The sequence below is a fragment of the Podarcis gaigeae genome (genome assembly GCF_964106915.1).
Source record: "Podarcis gaigeae genome assembly, chromosome: 11".
In the NCBI taxonomy this organism is placed as follows: Eukaryota; Metazoa; Chordata; class Lepidosauria; order Squamata; family Lacertidae; genus Podarcis; species Podarcis gaigeae.
Window position 1 is genome coordinate 23,778,249 of NC_139687.1, and position 22,504 is coordinate 23,800,752.

The 22,504-nt window shown below is 42.5% G+C and overlaps 1 protein-coding gene and 2 long non-coding RNA genes across 3 annotated transcripts in view; 2 read left to right on the forward strand and 1 right to left on the reverse strand.

Annotated features, from left to right (window-relative positions):
* The window catches only part of FBXL17 (F-box and leucine rich repeat protein 17), a 146,496-nt gene extending 141,325 nt beyond the window's left edge, over nt 1-5,171 (forward strand). Inside the window, exon 9 of the mRNA XM_083702388.1 lies at nt 2,388-5,171. Coding sequence (XP_083558514.1) covers nt 2,388-2,525 — 138 coding nt within the window. The 3' untranslated portion in view covers nt 2,526-5,171. The remainder of the gene's footprint in view (nt 1-2,387) is intronic.
* Nucleotides 3,220-21,748, reverse strand: LOC310827008. Its single transcript, XR_014556128.1, has 2 exons — nt 21,556-21,748; nt 3,220-3,505 (listed from the first exon to the last, which is right to left on the reverse strand). It is a non-coding gene; the product is annotated as an uncharacterized lncRNA (long non-coding RNA).
* LOC310827011 lies at nt 9,905-10,345 on the forward strand. Its single transcript, XR_014556131.1, has 2 exons — nt 9,905-9,934; nt 10,028-10,345. It is a non-coding gene; the product is annotated as an uncharacterized lncRNA (long non-coding RNA).
* Nucleotides 21,749-22,504: the final 756 nt, after the last annotated feature.

The window sequence follows — 22,504 nt, forward strand, 5'->3', positions numbered from 1 at the left end:
GTCAGAAAGGTGTTTCGTGTAGGAAAAAACAGATTCCTTCACAGGTGTAGATCACATACCCAGTGATAAAGGACTCCTGTATGTGCAGTGGGCACGAACCGCTTCCTCTGTGCTTATGAGGAGATATGTGACATAGTTATTCATGTATATGCACGCCCGCTTTCACCTTGCCCTTTTTTGAGGCTGAAGAATCTCACATTTCAATATGCATTTGCAGGTACTCATCCCAGTTTGATGAGTATGTGAATTGTAATTTGTTTACTAACCTGGTTGTATGACTTTTATAGATCTTTTATTTGCCACTGTGAAGAAACTACAGAGTTTTTACATAAGATTTTCCAGAAGATATATTCACTATGAAAAACAACTAACTAACTAACTAACTAACTAACTAAATAAATAAATAAATAAATAAATAAATAAATGTTATTTGTAATCAACCTCTGTTTCAGGATCCTTTTAGGCTTTATGCTTCTACTTTGCCAAACCTTTATTAGGCATTACAAATATAGGTCATCATAGAACATCCATATATAATTTTTAAAAAGTACATACAAATAAGCAGCTAGGCTTTATAAAGGATTTTTGCATATTTAAATATGGGTTGTTGTTTTTTTTTTAAGGATGGTCCCATTTCACAGGTTTAAGCTATAGAACAATGCTAATATATGTAGTTTGACTGATAAATTAAAGCTGCTTTGTATTTCTTATTTTCACAATTAAATACCGTTGGGAAATTCAGCAGAAAGTGAAAGCTATTTAATGTTAAACTTGTGTTCTTTTGTAGTTCTTTTCTCTTGCAAGAATTGGTTAGAATGGCCTTTCTATATCCAAGAGCTGTTGTCCAAGATAGCTATATATTGCCCCTTGCTCCTTGGAGATGTTTTCTCCATCAGTGTTTGAGATATGACAGGGTTTTCATCAGAAGCAATACATGGAGGCTTATGACATCATATCTATTTCATATAATACCAAGGAAAATCATTTCTCTTTTTCTTTACTAGCAGTTTAGATGTGTGCATTTTTTAGAAATAGTATTTATGGGTTGGGGTATATTCTTGAGTTGTGGGCTTTATAATTACCCTTAATAATGCTAATTAATACTTTGTTTTCACACAACACTTTCCCAACCTTATTTCAGTAATCTTTGCAACAACTTTGTAGGGCCTAGATTATTATCCACATATAGCAGATGCAGAAGCAGAGCAGAATCCCTTCTTGGGACTACTTTCTTCTCAGCTTTTAAAATGTGGTTTACTGATGTGTGCAAGCTACTAAGGGGCTTGTACCATCACAGATCTCATTCTGATTTATTAAAAGGCAGTTGCTGCTTTTAGACACCTTTGGTGTTGCTGTAATGTAGTTGTTTACAAAAGTGTTTAGAGCTTGCAGGGTCTCTGTGTTCTTGGAAAAGAAGTTAAACCTATTTTCTATCCAAGTTGCTCTTCAGTTGACAAATCTCCCAATGAAGATTGAGTGTTTCTATTATCAAAGCAGAAGAACTGTAGATTAAACCCGTCATTTATCCCTGTCATAAAATGCAATCACTGTTCATTCTCTGCACTGCCTAGCACAATTGCTTCAGTTGGGAATTCTTTTTTTGGGGGGGGGGGAGTTGAAAGTAGGTGGATATTTAAGGTGTTTTGGTTGTGCTTAAAAGATTTCTGCCAAGGAGGAATTAAAGGAAAGTGAATACTTATTTGTGGCAAGAATGGAAAGTGGTTGTCATGGCTATTACTGGGCTTGTTATCTCATATTAGTTGGACATAGGGCGCAAAAATAGGAAGTGCAAAGTGAGCAGTTGTTCTGCTGAGACACTCTGTCAGATTTAGGCAGCTGAGTATTTAAATTAAATATTGATGTACCTTTATATGTTCAATAAAGGTTCCAAAGAAATCTACCTAAAAGTTGTGGTTCTTAGGTTAATCTATTATTTATCTAAAAGGACCATGGAAGCTGTCTGTTTCTGTGATATGAACTACAATCAGCTTTAAAATAATTGACAAATTAATCCCCTCGCAGCACAGCGGTTGTAAAGGTGTTAAGTTTAATTAGGTCTTTCTGATTGCTTTGTATGATCAAGGAACAAAGGTGGGATCTCTGGATAAGGTTTAGCAAGGATGCTCCTGACCTGCGTGGCTTGTATATTTTAATTATTGATGGCCGACATTACAACTGTTACGCAAAAAAGGACCTTAATTTTAAGTTCATTCTCGCCAAGTAGTATAAAACGAATACCATCTCGAGAAGATATTTGTGAAGATCCTCTTAACAGATCACTTTTCTTTTACTCAGATCCATATTAGCCAGCCACATGACAAATCCATTGTTGACTCCCCCCTCCCTTTTTTTAAACATAAGTGACAGATTCTTTCTTTTGTTTGCAGGTGAATGAAGTGACTGTGGAACAACTAGTCCAGCAGCATCCGCACATCACTTTCAGTACTGTACTACAAGACTGCAAGAGAACTTTGGAACGGGCTTACCAGATGGGCTGGACACCCAATATGTCAACTGCCTCTTAATTCATGATGTGATAGTCAAATACTCGGCAGATTTAGGCTGAACATTTGAACACTGTTAAGTTTTTTATGAATATTTTTGCTTTATATTAAATATATGTTAAGCTTTTAATATTGAATATACATATACATACATGTATGTATGTATTGTTCAATGTAGTGGGGAATGTCTATTCTGTCTTTTCGTGGAAATATTGAAAGAGAAACCTGGTCAGATATATTTAATTTTTTTGGAAAGTTTATTTGTCAACCTAAACATCTGCAAGTTGAGTAAAATGTTGCAGAGGGTTTGCAACTTTTTTTGATGCAACATAACTGTAAGTTTACATAAAATAGAAACACTATTTGGATGTGTGTGTTTTTTTCCTACTACAAGTTCAGGATAGAAACAACTCTTTAAAGATGCATTGTAAGATTTTTGTATACATAAATCTGATGTTTAAAAGCCTTTTGGCAAATTTATTGAAGTGGGTTTCTGCTGGTTCTGTGGGTAGTTTCAGCAATGTATACATTACACTTTTTTCTTTAATGTTTTTTTCCTTATTTTTGCTGCTCATATTTCCTTTCAGATAGGAAGAGTTGATTCCTTTCCTGGACTCACTTAAATTAGAGACTGATCTTAAATGGATACTACCCACATTTGTGTGTTTGAGCTGCACAGTTGTGAAAATTCACAGATAACTGTGATGCAAGAATATAACATTTTGATGACAAATCCTTATTTTGGATGGAATCTTTAATAAATGCTGGACTCATATGGAATGGATATTTAAGCAGATGATCTGCTGGTTTCTGTTGGTGCTGCCAAAGTGATGTTTTTGCCCTGCATCTAGTTTTCAGTATCTTGTGAATGCATGTTATTTTGAGACAGGCTTCTGTAGCAGTTGTTCCTGGCTGAATGTGCCCTTCTTTTGGTTTCTCCATGCTTGCACCTTCCGGTTTCCCACAACGTTTTCATTTTTAACAATGTTCACTAAGCAAATCTGAAAAACATAAAGACAAATGACCAATTCAGAGGTAAAAATTCATAGTTTTCCCCACTCTGTAAAAGAACTGTGGTGAGCCTTGGTCTGTACAATATCTCTTCATCTCTCCTGGGGCATGCCAAAGGCACTTGGAACTGGTTAGTTAAAACTATAGTTAGTTCAGACGATCCAGAAGTGGTTCCTGATGCTGACATGCTCACTCACTGTAGTTTAAAAGAAGCCACCGTTTCCCATGTTTGGATGTGGTGAAGAACTATGGTTTGTTTAAAAGCCAGAACCTAAAATGGCTCGTGTAAAAATCCAGAGTTTCCTGTTATGTTCAAACTTGCCAGGTTACATATTGGGGCATGTCCCAAGTGACCCATGCACAAGTGGAAGGCATTTTTGCTCCTTTATGGCAGGCGGTTTCTCTCCAATCCCTTTCCCTAGGCTGTATGCCACATCACATATCAATTCATGTTTTTTCAGGGTGGATGGAAGCTGCAGTGGGAAGGAATATGAGAGCCCACAATCTCTGTTTAAAACATTGTGCATGGTTCTTCGATCTATGCCTTTGCAGATATACAGCTTAGTGGATTCAGAATGTTTCCTTCTTCTGCGCAACCACATGTATAGATCATGTTGAGAAAGTCTAGTGTGAACTCTTCGCTACTGTTTTCCAGACCCACAGAAATGGTTGCTGGTTCAGCATAAGCACAGCCATGTGTTTAAACTAATCTTTCTTTGTGCAGTCATGTATCTGGATTCATTTTCAGCTGGAGAAATGTGCCCCTGTAAACTGACCTAATAACAAAGTTATCTTAGACAGGTATCCTTATACACACTTACTTGGAAGTAACTTCCATTGAACACAGTGAGACTTCCTTCTGAATAGGCATGTGTAGTATTGCGCCTTACTCTTCTGTCATTGCTGGTTAGTAAATACTGAATTAAAACAAACGAATTATGGTTTTTATTGTTAAGCTAATTAAAGACCCAGTCCTGAAAGTGCCCAGTTCCAGGGTATAATTTTCTGCTGCCCAACTTTTTTGCCATACCTGAAGTTGCCACAGTGCAAAACGTTTGGAATCCAAAACAGGATGTGCAGAGAATGTTGTGATGAAATGGTTAGTTTTAAGCCTGTTAAACTATTGTGAAGGGTTAAATTTGAAGACAGTTGACAAGCATACACTGGAAACACAGACAGGGCAATAAGTAACCTTTAGAATGTAACAATTTGATAAAGGGTGATTCTTCCCCTCCCATGCAACACTGTGTATTTGTTTTTTAAAGGTTAAAGTGTTTTAATCCAAAATATCAAATGTTCAGGCTTCACCTGAAGAGTTGCCATTATTGTCAAAATGTTTGGCTAATCTAGAAGACTTTAGGCAGCACAGCTCTGAAAACAACATTAGTATGTTTGTATAAATCACAAGTCCAGTCTCGCAGCATCAATTCCTGAGGACAGAAAGGGCTTGCTGTGTCATTTCCGTGACAGTTCTTTGAATGTTTTCTTATTAGATATTTCAAATTGAAACTAAAAGCCTTTGCAAAAGGAAAAAAAACCCTGTACAGTGGATTTTGCTTGGCATGTCACAAACGTATGTGAATGCATATAAATGCAGGGCTTTATATCCACTTAAATAGTAGCAGTATTTTCACAAATAAAGACAATGAATGAAAATGATGCCTCAGCATTTTTTCACTTTTAGAAGTGCACCAATCTCTGTAATTAATATATTTCAGTTGTTCTGCATTGCTCTTAACCTTGTAATTAGCTGTAAAAAAAAAGAGAAACACACAGTGGGAACTATATTTTTGCTACTCATGAAATTTTGCTCTTGTTTCATTCAGGAATTAGGCAAGTATTAGAAATGGGGGGGGTGAGAATTTGAAAATTAAAAGAGCCCCTCTCAAATAAGATGGCCCCATGTCAAGTAGAGACCAGTCCCCTCAAGCTGGGCCAAATTAAATATGGGATTGATCTGCCACCATATCTACTTCCCTGTCCTCTAGCCAGACTACCATGCCACCTGCAGTTCAGATGAGGGTCCTTTTCTCAATGACAAATGGCACATTCCATGCATCAATTACAACAAAATATAGCGTATCTCATCATCCCCAGCAGAAAATGATACATTTACCACAGACAGCTTTGTAGGAGTTCCCCTCAACAGCAAATCATATATTACCTGTGTGATTGCCTGCTGGGCATCAGTAGCCCGGGGGGGGGGGGGGTTGGCAGAGAAGGAGGAGCTTTGGTCTGCTCAAGTATTGAACACAGAAAAAAATCCATTATGTAATTTTTACAAAGGAAGCAGAATATTGTGGAATGCAAAGGTGGTCCTGTTGGTCCAGGGCACGCACGCACGCACATCAACAAAGCATCACTTGGAAAGGCAAACATCTGCTACTGTTTTCAGTGTCGTTGCATGCAAAGCCACAAAAGAAAATTGGGCAGAATTGGCATCGCTGTTAATATCTCTCAGACCTGATGAATGCCAGCCTTGCATTAAGCAAACAAACAAACCCAGCTTTAAAACAAGTCTATTTAAGAAAGCATCTAAAATGTTTGCATGACAGTGAATTTTAACTTGTTCATCTCACAAGATCTGCCGAATGTAATGGACTATTGAATTTTCCTGTTTCGGTGCCTATAGAAAATCCCTGACAAATGAGGAAATAACTCTTCTCCATCTCCCTCACTTTACACAACTGACAACACAGACAGATTGTTTTGTTTTCCTTTTGGTTATCGGTAAATTCGGAAAAGAGATTGCTGAGTCTGTTCTTCAAAGTGCAAACATACAAACAAGACATTCCAGACTTGTGTGTGCATTTTTGTAGATTGACGTACTGTAAAGATTTGGCAGAGGGGCCTGCTTCAGCACAATGTTGATGGTTTCATTTTTTACATGCAACTATTCCCTCTCTCCCCTTGCCCTCCCTAAGTGTTTGGAGAAGGTGAGTTGATTGCAGAGGATTTTTTTGAAGAGCTTTCTTAGAGTTGCAGGTTTGGTATTTGCAAAAGAAAGACAATGGTATTACACCTCTGTAAAAGCATTGGTTTCTCCCCTCTAGAGTATTTTTTCCTTTATAAAAGAGAAGTTTTCATCAATAGATTTCTTTGATCTGTTGCCTACCCCGATCCTTGTAATTCAGTCCTTAATCAGGATTAGATTGAAGGCAAGCAAGCATGTTTTAGTTGCTGATTTTATTTTTCTGATCTTGATTTAATTCATAACTTCAAAATGTGGAGCTGCTTTATACTATCTGATCCAACATTGTCTTTTTCTGACTGATAACACCTGTTTGGGTCATAGGCAGAGGGGTTTTTACATCACCTGCTGCCCATTCTGCATGCATTATCGTACACTGTACCACTGAGCTGTGACCCTTCCCAACCCAAAAAAAATCCTTCAAGGATAAGTAATTGGTTGAATGCAATATATATGGCATCCATATTTATAGAGGGGACCGCACTTTCATTTCAGTTGTTTTAATTCTTCCACCCCCTGCATCTTTTTCTGCTTGCTTTACCTTGCATGATGTCACCCTCTTCTTGTCTTCTAGCTACCTTCTTCAGCAGTTATCTCCACTTCTCATTTCACACACACAGTTTACACACACAAATCTTATCACTGCAACAGTTTCAACTTCTCAATATCTCTGCATGTCTTCAAATGATTCCAGCTATCTTTCTGGCTGTAGCCAGCCTTATAATAGATGGAGCCCATTTTTAGAGCACCCGGTCTATAGGTGGCCCAGTCATCAGCTTCATAAATCTCCATTGAGTCACCTCACTGATTCAGGAACTGCCACAGAGCACCCTAAAATACTCCTCAATCATTAAGGACACTCTTCCTGTGGCAAAATACCTTTCAATTTAACACAAACCCTTTCAATTTAACACAAAGCACATTTTTAGATATATATATTTAAAGTTTCTATTATGAGAGCACATCATTTCATGCCACAATCTAGATTCGTGCTTTTCAAATGTGAAACTTTTAGCCCACTTCAGCTTTAAGCCTTAATTTAAGTGTTACAGCTTTATCCAAATAGTCTGTCAAATGTTATGTAAAACTGACTATTATTTATTTGCACTGAGTGAGATAAGGAGAGGCTTTCCTATCCTTAAAAAAGAATTATTCTCAGGAGTAAGTATATGGGAGGGTAGGAAGGTGGGTGGGTGGATGAATGCATGTAAGGAGAAACTATGGCTCAGCAGTCTTGTATCTGCTGTTAAGACTCAAGTGAGGCTTTATTTTTTATGGGCAGCTGAATGATTCTGTGTTAATCTCTCTTGATTTAGCCTTATGTGGGTTCACTGCCAATTCATTTGGCTTTGAGTTCACAATGGATGAAAGCTAATGTTGGTGCAATGTTATCTAAAGTATCTAAAGGGGCGATTCAAGAGTTGCTTGACTAATTTAGTCCCGGAATTCACATATGGGCTATATACATACTGTTATCCCCATCTACTCTGCACACAGTGTGCTCTCAACAGTGTTTTGGGAAGCAGTATACACACAACATGAGCCACAATTCATATCCTCTTGTTTTGATACATTTCCCATCAAACCAGCTTTGATCCAAATTAAGGAAAAGGGCAGCCTTGTTGTGTGTTAAGATGTACAAGATTTAGGTTTATAACAAAATCTGAAACTGAATTGTGGCCTTTAAAAAAATGGTAGGCTAATAATAATAATAATAATAATAATAATAATAATAAATATTTATACTCCACCCATCTACCTGGGTTTTCCGCAGAAACCCATAGAAATGTCATGTAATCGTGCGATTAGAGGAAACAAACCATGTAGCTAACTAAAGTTCTGCAAAATTAAAGTACCTTTCACTCAGCTGTAATCATTCCAGCTACTCTGTCATCTTGTCTCTACTGCTGGGAACTGGCACGGGGCTAAAGACCAGGTGTAGGCTGAGAGGGATGGAAGAGACCTTTCTATACAGTCATGGATCAATAAGTCTTCCATACTAGTTTTAAATTCTTTTGTTTTTGTTTTTTTACTTAAAAGCAAACAAACCCAGACTAGAACAGAATGGCTCAATCCAAATCTCACCATGCTTTGGAACTAGGTAGGCATGTGCATGTTCATCTATGGCAGCTGGCAGAATCTGATGGGAGCTCTAGTCCAAAATATCTGGAGGAAACTGAGTTAGCAAAAGCTGATCTACAAGCAAATGCATCGATCAAGTTTGGTGGTGACCAGAAAAGAATCTGAATCAGGTAAACACGGGGCTATCTTGCTGGAACAGGGCAAAAATGTAAATCCCAAATAACTAGTCTAGAAAAGAACAAACGTCTGATTTACATGTGTTGAGTTTCTTTTGAAAATCGGAACATGTAAGACTAGGCTACACACTTCTTTTCAACTCATTCTGCTTATCAAATAATTTTATTTGATGTGTCCTGAATATTTTAGAACTGAGACTGTAAAAAGCATAGGCACAGCCAATGACAAATAGCAATAGTATTTTCAGTGGTCTTCAACCACACTTTACTCAGAGTAGAGCCATTGAAATGAATGAACATGACTACGTTAGATCCATTAATTTATAATCAACTTTCAGTAAAACTTTACTGGATACCACTGTGTATCCTCTTAGTGGGTGGTTTGCTTGATCAGTTGAGTGGTGTATAAACTGTTCTGTGAGGACCGGCAGCTGCCCCCCCCCCCCCCCAAGATCTGGTGTGTCTTTGCCATCACACTCCCTTGAGGTGAATTTCATGGCTCAGAATTCCTTTTATCAGCTTCCACCAATATACCAACTATGATGACACTGCTTTAAAAATGGTCAGGGAAGTTCAGCTTGTCCAAAACAGTGAAGCAAACAAAAAGGATCATATAATACCAGCCCTTTGTCATCTGTACTGTCTCCCTGTCTATTTCCAGGCTCAATTCAAATGGCATCTATGAAACTTTAAAGACCCAAACAGCCAAGAGCCATGTTTCCAAGTCATTCCATTTATATATTTATTGCCCGCTTCTTTCATAAGAAATGATCCAAATTATACAAACATCAAAACCTAGCATTAAAAAACCCCATAACATATATCTAAAATATATATAACATAACATAACAAATATGTAAAAAGGCAACTCCGACACAACCCACCCCCCTAAAAAATAAATACAAAAGGGACCACAACTATACATATACAGTGGTACCTCGGGTTACATACACTTCAGGTTACATATGCTTCAGGTTACAGACTCTGCTAACCCAGAAATAGTACCTCGGGTTAAGAACTTTGCTTCAGGATGAGAACATAAATCGTGCTCCGGCGGTGTGGCAGGAGCAGGAGGCCCCATTAGCTAAAGTGGTGCTTCAGGTTAAGAACAGTTTCAGGTTAAGAACGGACCTCTGGAACAAATTAAGTACATAACCAGAGGTCCCTAAAATAATATTGAAGGTGCCAGAGTGATCAGTCCAGGATTCTAGTCAGCAGAAGTGCTGAGTTCTGTGAGCAGAATGGTTGGTCAAGGATCCATGGGAATCCTGACGTTCTCTCAGAACCATCTTGCTGGGAGTCCTATGAGACCTGGCCCCTGCTCTCTGTCCATTTCTACCTGGCCTGGGATTATTCTGATTACTCTGCTTCTGCCACCGAAAAGAGGCTAGAGCCTATCAGGGTGGGGTTATTGTTTAGAGGTTGTTGCTGGGGGTCAATATTCAGTTTTGGAGATGCATTATTTGCTGTTATCTGGATTACATTCTTGTATTTTTAATGTTAGGCCTTATGAATTACAGCATCAGTGGGGCTTTGAATTTTATTATTCATTTATTAATATGAGAAGTTTTAATTAAACTGCAGTTGATATAGCTATACAAGTTTTGTCGTGTCTCTTAATTGTTAGTGGATTATCTTACGCAGCCTCTGCTTTTGGGAGCTGCTGCGAGCATGTTTTAATTTTGAGAAACAGCATACACAGCAATGAGTTTCTGAAACTTGGAGGTGTCCCTGAGCATATTGTCCTCTTGGGCAGGGGGAGCCCAGTGTTCCTGTAAGCCCACCATGTCAGCATGTGCTGGGTGGCTGGCGCCTCTCCACCTCTTCCTCCCCTTCCTCCTGTATTTGGGAGTTGGCAGGCTTACAAGCCAGGGAAGTGGAGTTGGGGAAGACGGTAGAAGCATCAATACGTTTCTGATAAATGCAAGTTGGCTGCCACTGCAATTGCCCATTTGGTTCCTGCAAAGCATTGTAAGCAATTCCTATAACAACTGCCTGGTGTTCACTGGAGGAGCACCTGCAAAAGTGAAGGAGCGTCTCCACCCCCATCGTTCTGCCCAGACACTGGGGTCCAGCTCCGAGGGCCTTCTGGCGGTTCCCTCATTGCGAGAAGCCAAGTTACAGGGAACCAGGCAGAGGGCCTTCTCGGTAGTGGCACCCGCCTTGTGGAACGCCCTCTCATCAGATGTCAAAGCCATAAACAACTACCTGACATTCAGAAGATATCTTGAGGCAGCCCTGCTCAGGGAAGTTTTTAATGTGTGACATTTTAGCGTATTTTTGGTCTCTGTGGAAGCCCCCCAGAGTGGCTGGGGAAACCCAGCCAGATGGGCGGGGTACAAATAATAAATTATTATTATTATCATGAGCCCTCAACAAGTGCCTAAAGCAGTGGTGTCCAAACTTTTACAAAGAGGGCCAGATTTGATGAAGTAAAGGGCTGTGAGGGCTCACCAAAGGGCCAACCTTTTTTTAGGATTGAAGTTGAGCTTTTTTATGATTTTACCCCAGGAAGTAAACTTCCACAGGGCCGGATTAAACCGACCAGCAGGCCGGATTAGGCCCCCAAAACGGACTTTAGCCATGCCTGGCCTAAAGTTTCTGCCAGCTGATGATGGTCTTGCCTTTCAGGATATTTTAGTACTTCTGGACCTGCTCTTTGGGAAAGTAAGAGAAATATCCTGTTTTTTATAGATAGTTGATGTCTCACTTTATCTTCTTCGGGATTCAGAACTTGGCTGGGGAGAAAGACAACTTCTTCTGCCGAACTTAAGTTTGCTGCCTTTCAGATAAAACTATAATGTCACAGAGATAAATGGATATACAGCTATACACAAGTAGTGCTGGATCGATCCCCCCCAATTGTAGGGTGCTGTGTCCATCCAGCATGCAAATCTCTCCCCAATAACAACTGCAAAAGCACTAGCTCTGGGTAATTATTTTGAATGGATGTCAATTTAATCAGCATGAAATAATACCAATATTACTTAGTACATCTCGGGCAGGGGGGTTATCTTTCAGCAGACAAAACTATAGTGCTTTGAATAAGCTATGCAAAAACTGGATTTTATTAACTTTTACAAGGAGGCAGCAGGTTCTAGCAATTACACTGCAGTACATTTGCTTTTCCCAACCTGGCTTCTTCCAGGTGTTTTGAAGCACAACTGCCATCATTAAGCATACTGGCAGGGGTGACGGAATCTGCCCAAAACATCTGGAGGACAACAAGTTTGGAAATACATGCATGTATGGCCACCTGAGAGTAAGTCCCACTGACTTACTTCTGAGTAAACTTACATACGATTGCCTTGCCATACATTGCTTTACCTTTAGGGTGGGTCTTCTATCAACCGAAATAAAACATACATGGAACTCAAACCAACCAAAGCTAAGTACCTCTGGGTCCCATTGATTTCAATAGGACAGATATACATTGTCTGGAGAATTCAAAAGTTTGCTCTCTGCTTTGTGATAACTTAGATATTGCCGTATTGTGGCTTTGTTGTTATTATTTCGATCAATGGACCGACAATCTGTCATTTCTGTTTTTATTGTTAGTTCAAACAAGAAGTGTGTGAAGAATTATAATAGACACCTAAAGAGAAATAAATAGTGAAAAAAGAAAAAATCTATTTATTATTTTATGTGCCCAGAGTCCTCTAGGGTGTATTAAAGAGCCCAGATTGCCCCCTCAGCATAGTATCTTGTCTCTGGCATAGTTTTAAATCAAGCAAAAGCACAAGTGGCCATACAGACGACACTTCTCAAAGTAACTTCAGAGGTAACCCATTCTGAGTGATGTGAGAATCGGGGCCACTGTTCCCTACAACCTATGCATATTTGAAAACTCCAGGTTCTGTTTATTCCACCAAGAAGAATGCAATAAAATAAGGAAAAATCAGTGGGGAGATTTTTTCTTTTTTCTTTTACATGACAATATGAAGAAAATTTAGGCACCACACTAAAAATTTCTCCTTCTGGGGTTTTCCCATCATGGAGACATCAGACCAATGCAAGATAGCTGATGATGAATCAGCAACTGTTTATGGAGATTGATGCCTGCCCTGGAGTAACATCTTATTTTTCTTTCTTCTTTATAGCAGTACATAGGTTGAGAGCAGAGAATGTCAACCGGGAGCACCCTGCGAGGTTCCATATTAATCATATTAGGGTTTAAAATAAAATGCTACCTGAATACATTTGTTTAAAACATGAGAATGATCTACCTTGTTTGACACAATATCGTAAATATAGGCGAATAAAGTAACATATACCTGGTAGCTGTTCTTCTGAGGGCAAGAGCTTGAATGAATCTCAAGTGTTTTTTTCTCCAACATCAAGAAAAGCTATTTATCATAGGTGACCGCAAGCAAGCGAGAAGAGGCAACTGAAAAAAATGTGCAATTCTTTCCAAATAAGATTCTAACACTTTGTAGGTTGGAGGGGCAGTGCTCCACTTGTCCTAATGGACCAGCTTCCACTGGAAGTGAAGAGCGTTGGGCTCTAGTCCTCCTTCATAACAGGAGGCAGGATTACCCTCTGTAGCCATGGAGATGTAGGGACTTCAGATATATGCAAATACATTACTCTGCATGTGATTCCTTCTACACACAGCCACTATAAGAACACTCTTCTGTCTGATCATTCTGATGGGAATATAGCTCCATGCCAGCAAGTGTTGCCTCCAAAGGTAATGAACCTCTACCCAGGATTTGCACATGAAATCCAACAATAGTTCAATAGCTCCACTGCCCTCAATCTTCTATTCAGTTGACTCCCTGTACAATTATGCACAAGGAGCCCATCCCAACCTGTTCACACAATACCAATAGCCAGGAGACTGGTAGTGAACTAGCTTCCCCAATACTCTGAGGTGCTATGGAGCCCTCTTTTCCGAGAACATTCTCCTTTTGTTCTATATAAACCCCTGCGCTGTGGAAACAGAATCTTTAAGAACACATTCGTCGCATGGGACCCCATTGTTCAGTTTTCATGACCTCCATCTTGAAACAGATTAGCTTTGTTCCCCTCCCTTTTTCTACTTCCTTGGTGTTCCCTACTCTTCTATTGCCTTTGTTGGTGTCAGGAACTGCTGTCCGCTGGCCCCCGCATAGCTGGAGAAACCTTCCCGATCTGGCCTGGCCATTGGATCATATAACAGACTTCCTTTTCCAGCTAAGCCCTGCTTGAGCACTCAGATCAACCAGAAATCTAGTCTTTTGCATTTCTGTTATTTGCCCTGACTCCCAATTTGTTTACTGGTCCTCTCCTCTGATTTACCCTCTGATCCCTCTACTGTGAGGATGGGAACCTGAGGCTGTCCAGGTATTTTTGGTATCCCATCAGCCACAGCTAGCAAAGCCGAATGGTCAGGGATAACAGGAACTTTAGGCCAAGAACATCTAGAAGCTCACAGGTTCCTCATCCCTTCTCTACTTTATTGACACCTGGTTTGTTCTCCATTCCAGTCTTCTGGTTTTCTACTCGATCCTGATTGCCCTTGGACCAGTTATTGGTTATCTCCAGACTACTACTAATAGCTCAGCTCTGACAGTTCTATGAAATCAAGCAAGCAGTTAACCATAGGATCTGACACAGGAGTTCCTGGGTAACAGAACCACAATATGTGCAGGTAGAAGGTAGCTCACAGAAATAGAAAAAAACTGTGGCAGGCACAATGACGATAGCAACTCCACAAGTAAAGCTAAACACTGTTATGAGTTTGTGGGTGCCTGACACCTATAATTCCTGGATCCAGTAAGTGTTAAAATCTAAATAAGCCAGGCTAGCTCCATGTGTTGAGATAATCACCTGGAATGATGGGTCATTAAGAGAACAAAGGAAAGGTGATGGGCCACTAAGGAAGCAAACAGAGAAGGGAATCTGTGCCAAATGCAAATGGGGGACCCTTCCCCCAATTATCATAGAATCATAGAGTTGGAAGGAACTCTGAGGATCATCTAGTCCAATGCAGGAATACGCAGCTGTCCCATATGGGGATCAAACCTGCAACCTTGGCGTTGCCAGCACCATGCTGTAACCAACAAAGCTGGCGATTGAGTTGAGAGTTTGCTGTAATTGTGACCCAGAAGAAAAGCTGCAGCCTGGAAAGCCAGAGAAGCTGAGCAATGGTCGATTTCTGTTTGACTCCAAGGCCACGTCTATGGGAGAAATGAGACCTTTTTGGGGTGTTCATGCTTGGAACCCTGGAATCTTGCACACATCATTCTGGGTTTGGGATGGCGTGCAACAATACATTTACTTCTGCCTTCCCTGCCTGCATAATTGAAAGTTCCTGGTGCCAATGTGATTGTTACCCACTGGCATCCCTTTTTTAAAATAAACATGAAGCAAATAACAACAAGAGTGGGATTCAAGGCTCTGTGCAACAATCAATCAACTCACTGACAGGCGAACTGAAGGCAAGGATTGTCTCCCTTCTTGTATTTACTGACTTGCCCTTGGCCACCACTGAAATCCTGCCATTTGTTATCAGAGCTACACTCAGTGATGTTTCTTTCCTAGAAAAGCCACCGCTAATATCTTGGCATTTTTATAGCAGTTGCCAGCTGGCGCAATATCCCCTCCCCCCAAGAGATGCATTAAAATAGTTGCATTCATCCCCAGTGTTCTGTTGTAGTAGTTAATTTTATAGTAAGGCAAAGAGTGATTTACTCTTTTAAACCTGCTTTTCGTTCTCTCCCCCCCCTCTCTCTTAGACACTGAATTGTACGTCTTTTTGGAACTAAGAGCCTTCATTGTGAACAAAATAAAGGAAAGGCATTGATTGACTTATGGGGCAGTAATTCTCAATTGCCACCAGCCAAGGGCTTGCCCACATGATCAATCAAAGCAGATCTCAGTGGCCACATCTTACCTTAAGCATGACACTCCCTGTAAGACCCCTTTTTCTGGAGTGTACCTTAGTGTCCCATCCATATGAAGCAGATGAGAGGGAGGGAGAGCTCTGCCATTGTCTCCATTCCCCCTCCATATAAACTGCTTAGATGTGCACTTCACAAGCATAATTCAAACAAGGAGCAATGCACATGGGTACACTGATGGCAAGGCAACCTTTTCTTTCCTTTCGGAAGCAACATGGGCATGAGCATAGCTCTGAAAGCACTGCCCCCTTGATATTCAAAGGTTGATTATGCCTGGAGCAGTGTATTTGCTCAATCTCTGGTTTTATTTTTTATTATCTTTCTAGGAAGATTATATTCATGATAAATGCACTGTAAATGCTGACTATATGAATAGTGTACTCAAACCTTCGAGGCCTCTGCATTCCTATCAACATTCTGAATTCATTTAGGTACATGCAATTAAGGATGGAAGAGAATATTGTTTGTTCCACTTTTTTTTTTTAACTATGTACTGCATAGTAAGGACACTACAGTCAGCTAACAGGACCTGGTTAGCTCTGCCAAGGCATGATTATTGCGTAGCCACAGCACCCCCTCTCCCAGGAGCCAGGCCTCACAGTCAAAGGAGAAGACACAACAACATATCATCATCATCATTTTTAATTTGTATACCATCTTTCTATCTTGCAATACTCAAGGCGGTTTACAAGCTGAAGAAACAAAAAATGTACAGTGGTACCTCGGGTTACATATGCTTCAGGTTACATACGCTTCAGGTTACAGACTCCACTAACCCATAAGTAGTACCTCGGGTTAAGAACTTTGCTTCAGGATGAGAATAGAAATCGTGTTCCGGCAGCAGCGGGAGGCCCCATTAGCTAAAGTGGTGCTTCAGGTTAAGAACAGATTCAGGTTAAGTATGGACCTCCGGAACAAATTATGTACTTAACCTGAGGTACCACTGTACTTCTTATAACAATCTAATGCAATACAAAAATGTGATAATAAAACAAAACTTTCAAATAAGTAAGCAACCTACATCAAAAAGTAACATTCAACAATTATTAAAATAGTAAAAAATAATAATAACATATAAAAGTTAAACAGAAATCCACTCAACAGTTACAATAAATAATTTCTAAACTATAATCAATAAAACAATGGCAAACCACAGTACATAAAATAATACAATACAGATTGAGAAGCAGAGACTAGAGCAGGGGTAGGCAGCCTAAGGCCCATGGGCCACAAGCGGCCATGGGGGTCGTTTAACCAGCCCACAAGCTGCCCCCAAACTGAGCGGCCCACTCAGCCAGTCACTGTGCGCTGCGCTAAACCGGCACAGCATGGCGCGGGGACTTGCTTTTGTGGCACCGGAGATCGCATCTGTGCATGCACAGATGCTGGAAATCACATCTACGCAAATGTCAGAAATCACATCTGTGCAGATGCAGACGCTGGAAATCACAGGCATGCATGCAATCTGTCCCACAGAGGGATGTCCCTGGTGTGAACCGGCCCAGGTGAGGTAAACATTGCCAACCCCTGGATGAGGGTGGAGCAAGGCAGGTGGAAGGAGGCCTTGCCTAACGAAGTCTCTCCCCTCACTGTTCTTCCTCCAGGAACAGCTTCCTTATGAGGAGTTCCAGGGCCAGAGGGTGAGGCAAGGCAGGTGGAAGGAGGCCTTGTCTGATGAAGTCTCTTCCCCTCACAGTTCTTCCTCCAGGCACAGCTTCCTTATGAGGAGTCCCATGACCAAGGAGTGGGGCAAGGCAAGTGGAAGGATGTAGGTAAACCTTGGTATAGGCATTGGGTGTGTATCCCTCTCAACCCCTTGCTGGGGGTCTGAGGCATGTCAGGGTCAGGGGAATATGGGACCAACACAAAACATGATTTTACGCAACTGGTCCCTCCCCAAATTGCTGAGGGTAGCTCTAGGCCCCTCTGCCATGTGCTTGTGGACAGAGATTACCCTCATGACCCCTCTAACAGGGTACCCTGTTATTGCCACTGCAGGAAGTGAGTGAGTCACCACTTCACCCCTTCTTCAGATGCTTGACTAAAGGATTCCACCTAAGGCCTAAACCAGGGGTCGGCAACCTGCGGCTCCGGAGCCGCATGCGGCTCTTTAACTCCTTTGCCGTGGCTCCGGGGTGGAGGCGAGGGGAGGAGGCGCATTTTCCTTTGTTCCCGTGCAGTCGCTGTCATCTGTGAGGCGGCGGCGGAGAGCAGAAGACAGCGCCACTCTCCTCGCGAGTTGGGCGCAGGGCAGCGGCAGCAGGAAGGCTCCCCAAGGGCCGAGCGGCACGCGCCCGCCTTCCCCGTGAGCCATTGTTTTTAGTGCGCCTCCTTTCACTCATTGTTGCCCCGCGCGGTGAAGCGACCCCGGGTTGGGAGCCGCCAGGATCTCTGGAGCGAGTCCTCTTTCGGGGGTTGTGGGGGCTCCCAGCAGCAGCAGCTCCCGGCGGGAGCTCCTGCAGGGTGCGCAAGGCTTGCAGACACTCGCCCGAAGCACGGGGAGCCCTCCGGAGGGCTCCCTGTGCTTCGGGCAACAGGCTGCCGCCCCAAGCCTCGCGCGCCCGACGGGAGCTCCTGCCGGGCGCGCAAGGCTTGCAGACACTCGCCCGAAGCACGGGGAGCCCTCCAGAGGGCTCCCTGTGCTTCGGGCAACAGGCTGCCGCCCCAAGCCTCGCGCGCCCGACGGGAGCTCCTGCAGGGTGCGCAAGGCTTGCAGACACTCGCCCGAAGCACGGGGAGCCCTCCGGAGGGCTCCCTGTGCTTCGGGCAGCAGGCTGCCGCCCCAAGCCTCGCGCGCCCGACGGGAGCTCCTGCCGGGCGCGCAAGGCTTGCAGACACTCGCCCGAAGCACGGGGAGCCCTCCGGAGGGCTCCCTGTGCTTCGGGCAACAGGCTGCCGCCCCAAGCCTTGCGCGCCCGACGGGAGCTCCTGCCGGGCGCGCAAGGCTTGCAGACACTCGCCTGAAGCACGGGGAGCCCTCCGGAGGGCTCCCTGTGCTTCGGGCAACAGGCTGCCGCCCCAAGCCTCGCGCGCCTGGCGGGAGCTCCCGCCAGGCGCGCAAGGCTTGCGGACACTCGCTGGGGCTGCAGGCTGCTGCCCGCAAGCCTTGTGAGCCTGTGGGAACTCCCGCCGGGCTTGCAAGGCTTGCGGATAGCTTCCTGAAGCCTGGAGAGCGAGAGGGGTCGGTGCGCACCGATGCCTCTCGCTCTCCAGGCTTCAGCGAAAGCCTGCATTCGCACCATAGGACGCAAACAGATTTCCCCTTCATTTTTGGAGGGGAAAAGTGCGTCCTATGGAGCGAAAAATACGGTATATAGCATGTCTTTGTTGCTGGCTGATTTGCTGCTATTGCTTTGCAATTTGCAGCTACTGTTTTGAAGGGGAGTGAAGAACACACACTCAAAAAAAGGTAACTTGTTAATATAACGTTTATTTCTATGAGGAGGAGTAATTCTGAGGGGTCAAACAAAAAATAATTAAAAAGTGTCAAAAAAGTTATTTTTATAATGACGAGGATAACATTGGGCTAAGAAACAATGTATGCAGTGTTATATTTGTTTTAAATGTCGCAATGGTTTTGCGGCTCCCAGTTGTTGTTTTTTCTTCGGAAACGGGTCCAAGTGGCTCTTTTTGTCTTAAAGGTTGCAGACCCCTGGCCTAAACCACCAAAGTGGTGACAATTGCTATGGAAAAGGCAAAACCTGCAGAGCAGGGGAAATTCCTTCCCGGCCCCGCAAAAACAGCAGCCGTCGTACAACCATAGCGATGCCTGCAAACCTGGGAAGAAAAAACAAGATTAGAGGGTGGGCTGGGTCGGTGATGCTCTGGGGCTGACTGTTCTCTTGGAGCAGATAAGAGTGAAGCCCCCTCCAGTGTGGTCTGCTCCGATTGCCCCACCCCCAAGGCTGTTGCGGATTGGCCAGAAATTTCAAACTGGGTTTGGCAGGAACCCAGCAGGCACCACGGCAACTAGGGGAGAGGAGCCAACGGTTGGGGCAAATATGGCATGGCTTCAGAAGGAAGGGGAAACACTGTGCTGAGTTGCAACCGCTGCCCACCTCTGTACTAGGTAAGTGACCATTATTGGCTTTTTTTTTTAAAAAAAAAAAAACACCACAAACATGACACTGAAAGTTCAGTTCAAGGGGCTATTTGCCTAAAGACAAGCCGGCGGAATGCCAACACTGATGGGGCCTCTCATATTTCAGTAGGAAGGGCATTCCAAAAAGCCAACCTCAAGGAAGGTGAAAAGTATGGCGAATGAGGGGTGTGGCCTGAGGAAAATCCCAAAGGGGCTTGGAAGACATATTCAACCCCTGAGCCTGAGGTTTCCCAAGCCTAGTTTATATAAACTAATCATGTGGACATAACGTACCTTGTGGGATCTCAACCACTGAATCGGAAGCACACCAGGGTTGTCTCCCTCTCCCCAACATACATGTATCCACTCATGTAACACTTTAATTTCTACTGTATTCATGCCATGTAATTGATCCCTGTAAATGTGGTTGAGTCATTTAAAGTGACCCTTGGCTTCAGCAGAGGACAATTCCAGTCACATTTTATTTCTTCTCCCACAAGGCTGCAACAAACAAGATGTCTGAACCATAGCTGTCAACTTTTCCTTTTTCTTGCGAGGAATCCTATTCGGAATAAGGGAATTTCCCTTTAAAAAAGGGAAATGTTGACAGCTATGGTCTGAACTCTTCCTCCATCTTATTTGGAAGTATAGTCTGGTAAAACCATATTGCTGAACGGAAGCAATATTTTAGGAAGGAAAATACGGCAAGCAGCTTTTTAACATTAATCGAAACAATCCAACCAATATAAGTCTGTCGGCCAAGTGACAGACATTGTGTGTACAGCAAATTGCATATAGGTTGATGTGAAAATCTAAATGCTGCTTTGCATATGAGAGAGAACTCTTTGTGTCTGCCTGGAGAGTTTTCCATGCTATCAGAGGTGCTTTGTAATCCAGGTGTTTTGGAAAGTTCTTTTATGCTCATTATGCCTCATGAAGGCCCTGCAGCTGTTCCTTTTCTTCAGGGTTCCTCCAGGCTGTCTAGTTTTAGCCTAATTTTAGCTAAATATTTCCACTGGTTGAAGGCCAGGACTGTTATCATATCACACGTCTGTCTGTCTTCTGCCCCAGACTAAAGCAGTTTTTTTCCCATCTCGGGGACATTCAGGCAGCTGCAATTTAAATTGGCTAGATAGACTGTTTCAGAGCAACCAATCCCTGTAGGACATGCGTACTGGAGTATCCCACACCTGTCCACACAGTTTGCAGAAATCCAGTGGACTGGTATTGGTTGTGACTTCCTCCCAAGACCTTGCAGTGCTGTCCCTGTAATAAAAGTACATGTGTTTCTATGATACCTTTCCTCTGCTCCTGCCTGTACACTGCACTGCTAAGAGCCAAAGAATATCAGCAAAAAGATCACGATGGATTAACAAAACAAAATTTCTTCACATCTAAAGTCACTGGGTGCTTATACAGTGGTACCTCGGGTTAAGAACTTAATTCGTTCTGGAGGTCCGTTCTTAACCTGAAACTGTTCTTAACCTGAGGTACCACTTTAGCTAATGGGGCCTCCCGCTGTCACCGTGCGATTTCTGTTCTCATCCTGAAGCAAAGTTCTTAAGCCAGGGTACTATTAGCGGAGTCTGTAACCTGAAGCGTCTGTAACCCAAGGTACCACTGTATGTGCTCCTCTTTTTATACTATTATTTAAAGAATATTTAGCCCCCTCTTCTGCCTCCAAAAGGCTCCCTGAGAGGCTTACAGTTCACTACAAACCATGGCTGGCTCACCCGTGAGGCAAGGTGAGGTGACTGCCTCAGACAACAGGATCTATAGGGGCAGGACATCTCCATAGAGATTTTTACCACCACCACCCCTGTTCCTGATGTAGGTCTTCGCTCACCCCTTCTTCTCTGGTGGGAAGGAGGACACACCATTTTGTGGTTCACCTCAGGTGACAGACATCTTTGGTCAGCCCTAGTACAAACAAGCAGGGACAACAACACAAACATAAAATGAGGGATTATTGTATGTCTTACAGAAATGGCATGGACATGTGGGTTCCTGCAGAACAGCCTGCAGCACTTTTGCTCCTCCCTGGTTCTTCCCCTTTCTGTGCCACAGCAAGCTAGGTCAAGGCTTGTCCTGGCATGTTATTCAAACCTAGATTCACGGTTATGTGCTCTCTTCACTAACCACAAGCTGTAGCCAAGGTTTCTTCTGATTCGTTATCTGATGTGGCCATTCCAATGCCCTCATCTCATGGAATGTGTGGTGTGGAATTTGTTTCTGTGAATCCAGGACAGTTTCTTTTCAATGCTGTTACAACCTCATTCTTTAAATAGAGTTTAACTTTTCAGTAACTGATGCATAGGACTACAGTCCTGATTTCAGAACCTCACTTGCCCAGTGAGCATTTATGTAAAAATAGTAGGAAATTCAGAAGCAATCCAGACCAGTTTTTCCTTCTCTCTCAGACTCTTCTGTGACTTTGCCTTGTAGCTTCAGCAAATGACATTTATTTTATCCAAACTGCAGAAATTGTTACAGCACAATCCTATGCACGTCTACACAGAAGTCAGTCCTGTTGAATTCAGTGGGATCTCCTCCTGAGTAGGCATGCATAGGATTGTTTGTTAATAACTTTCCCATCCGTGAATATGAGTGATAGCTGAGAAGTTAGCAATGTTGAACCGGGGTTAAACTTGTCATGAAATATTGAAATTCATCTTTTTGATGTGATGTGTTGTTGTTTTGAAAAAATAAAGCCTTGTAGATTCCTCTCCAACTAATAAAAAAAATGAAATTGATCTTCCTGTAAAATGTTCATTGACAGGCAATTGGGTTTAGAA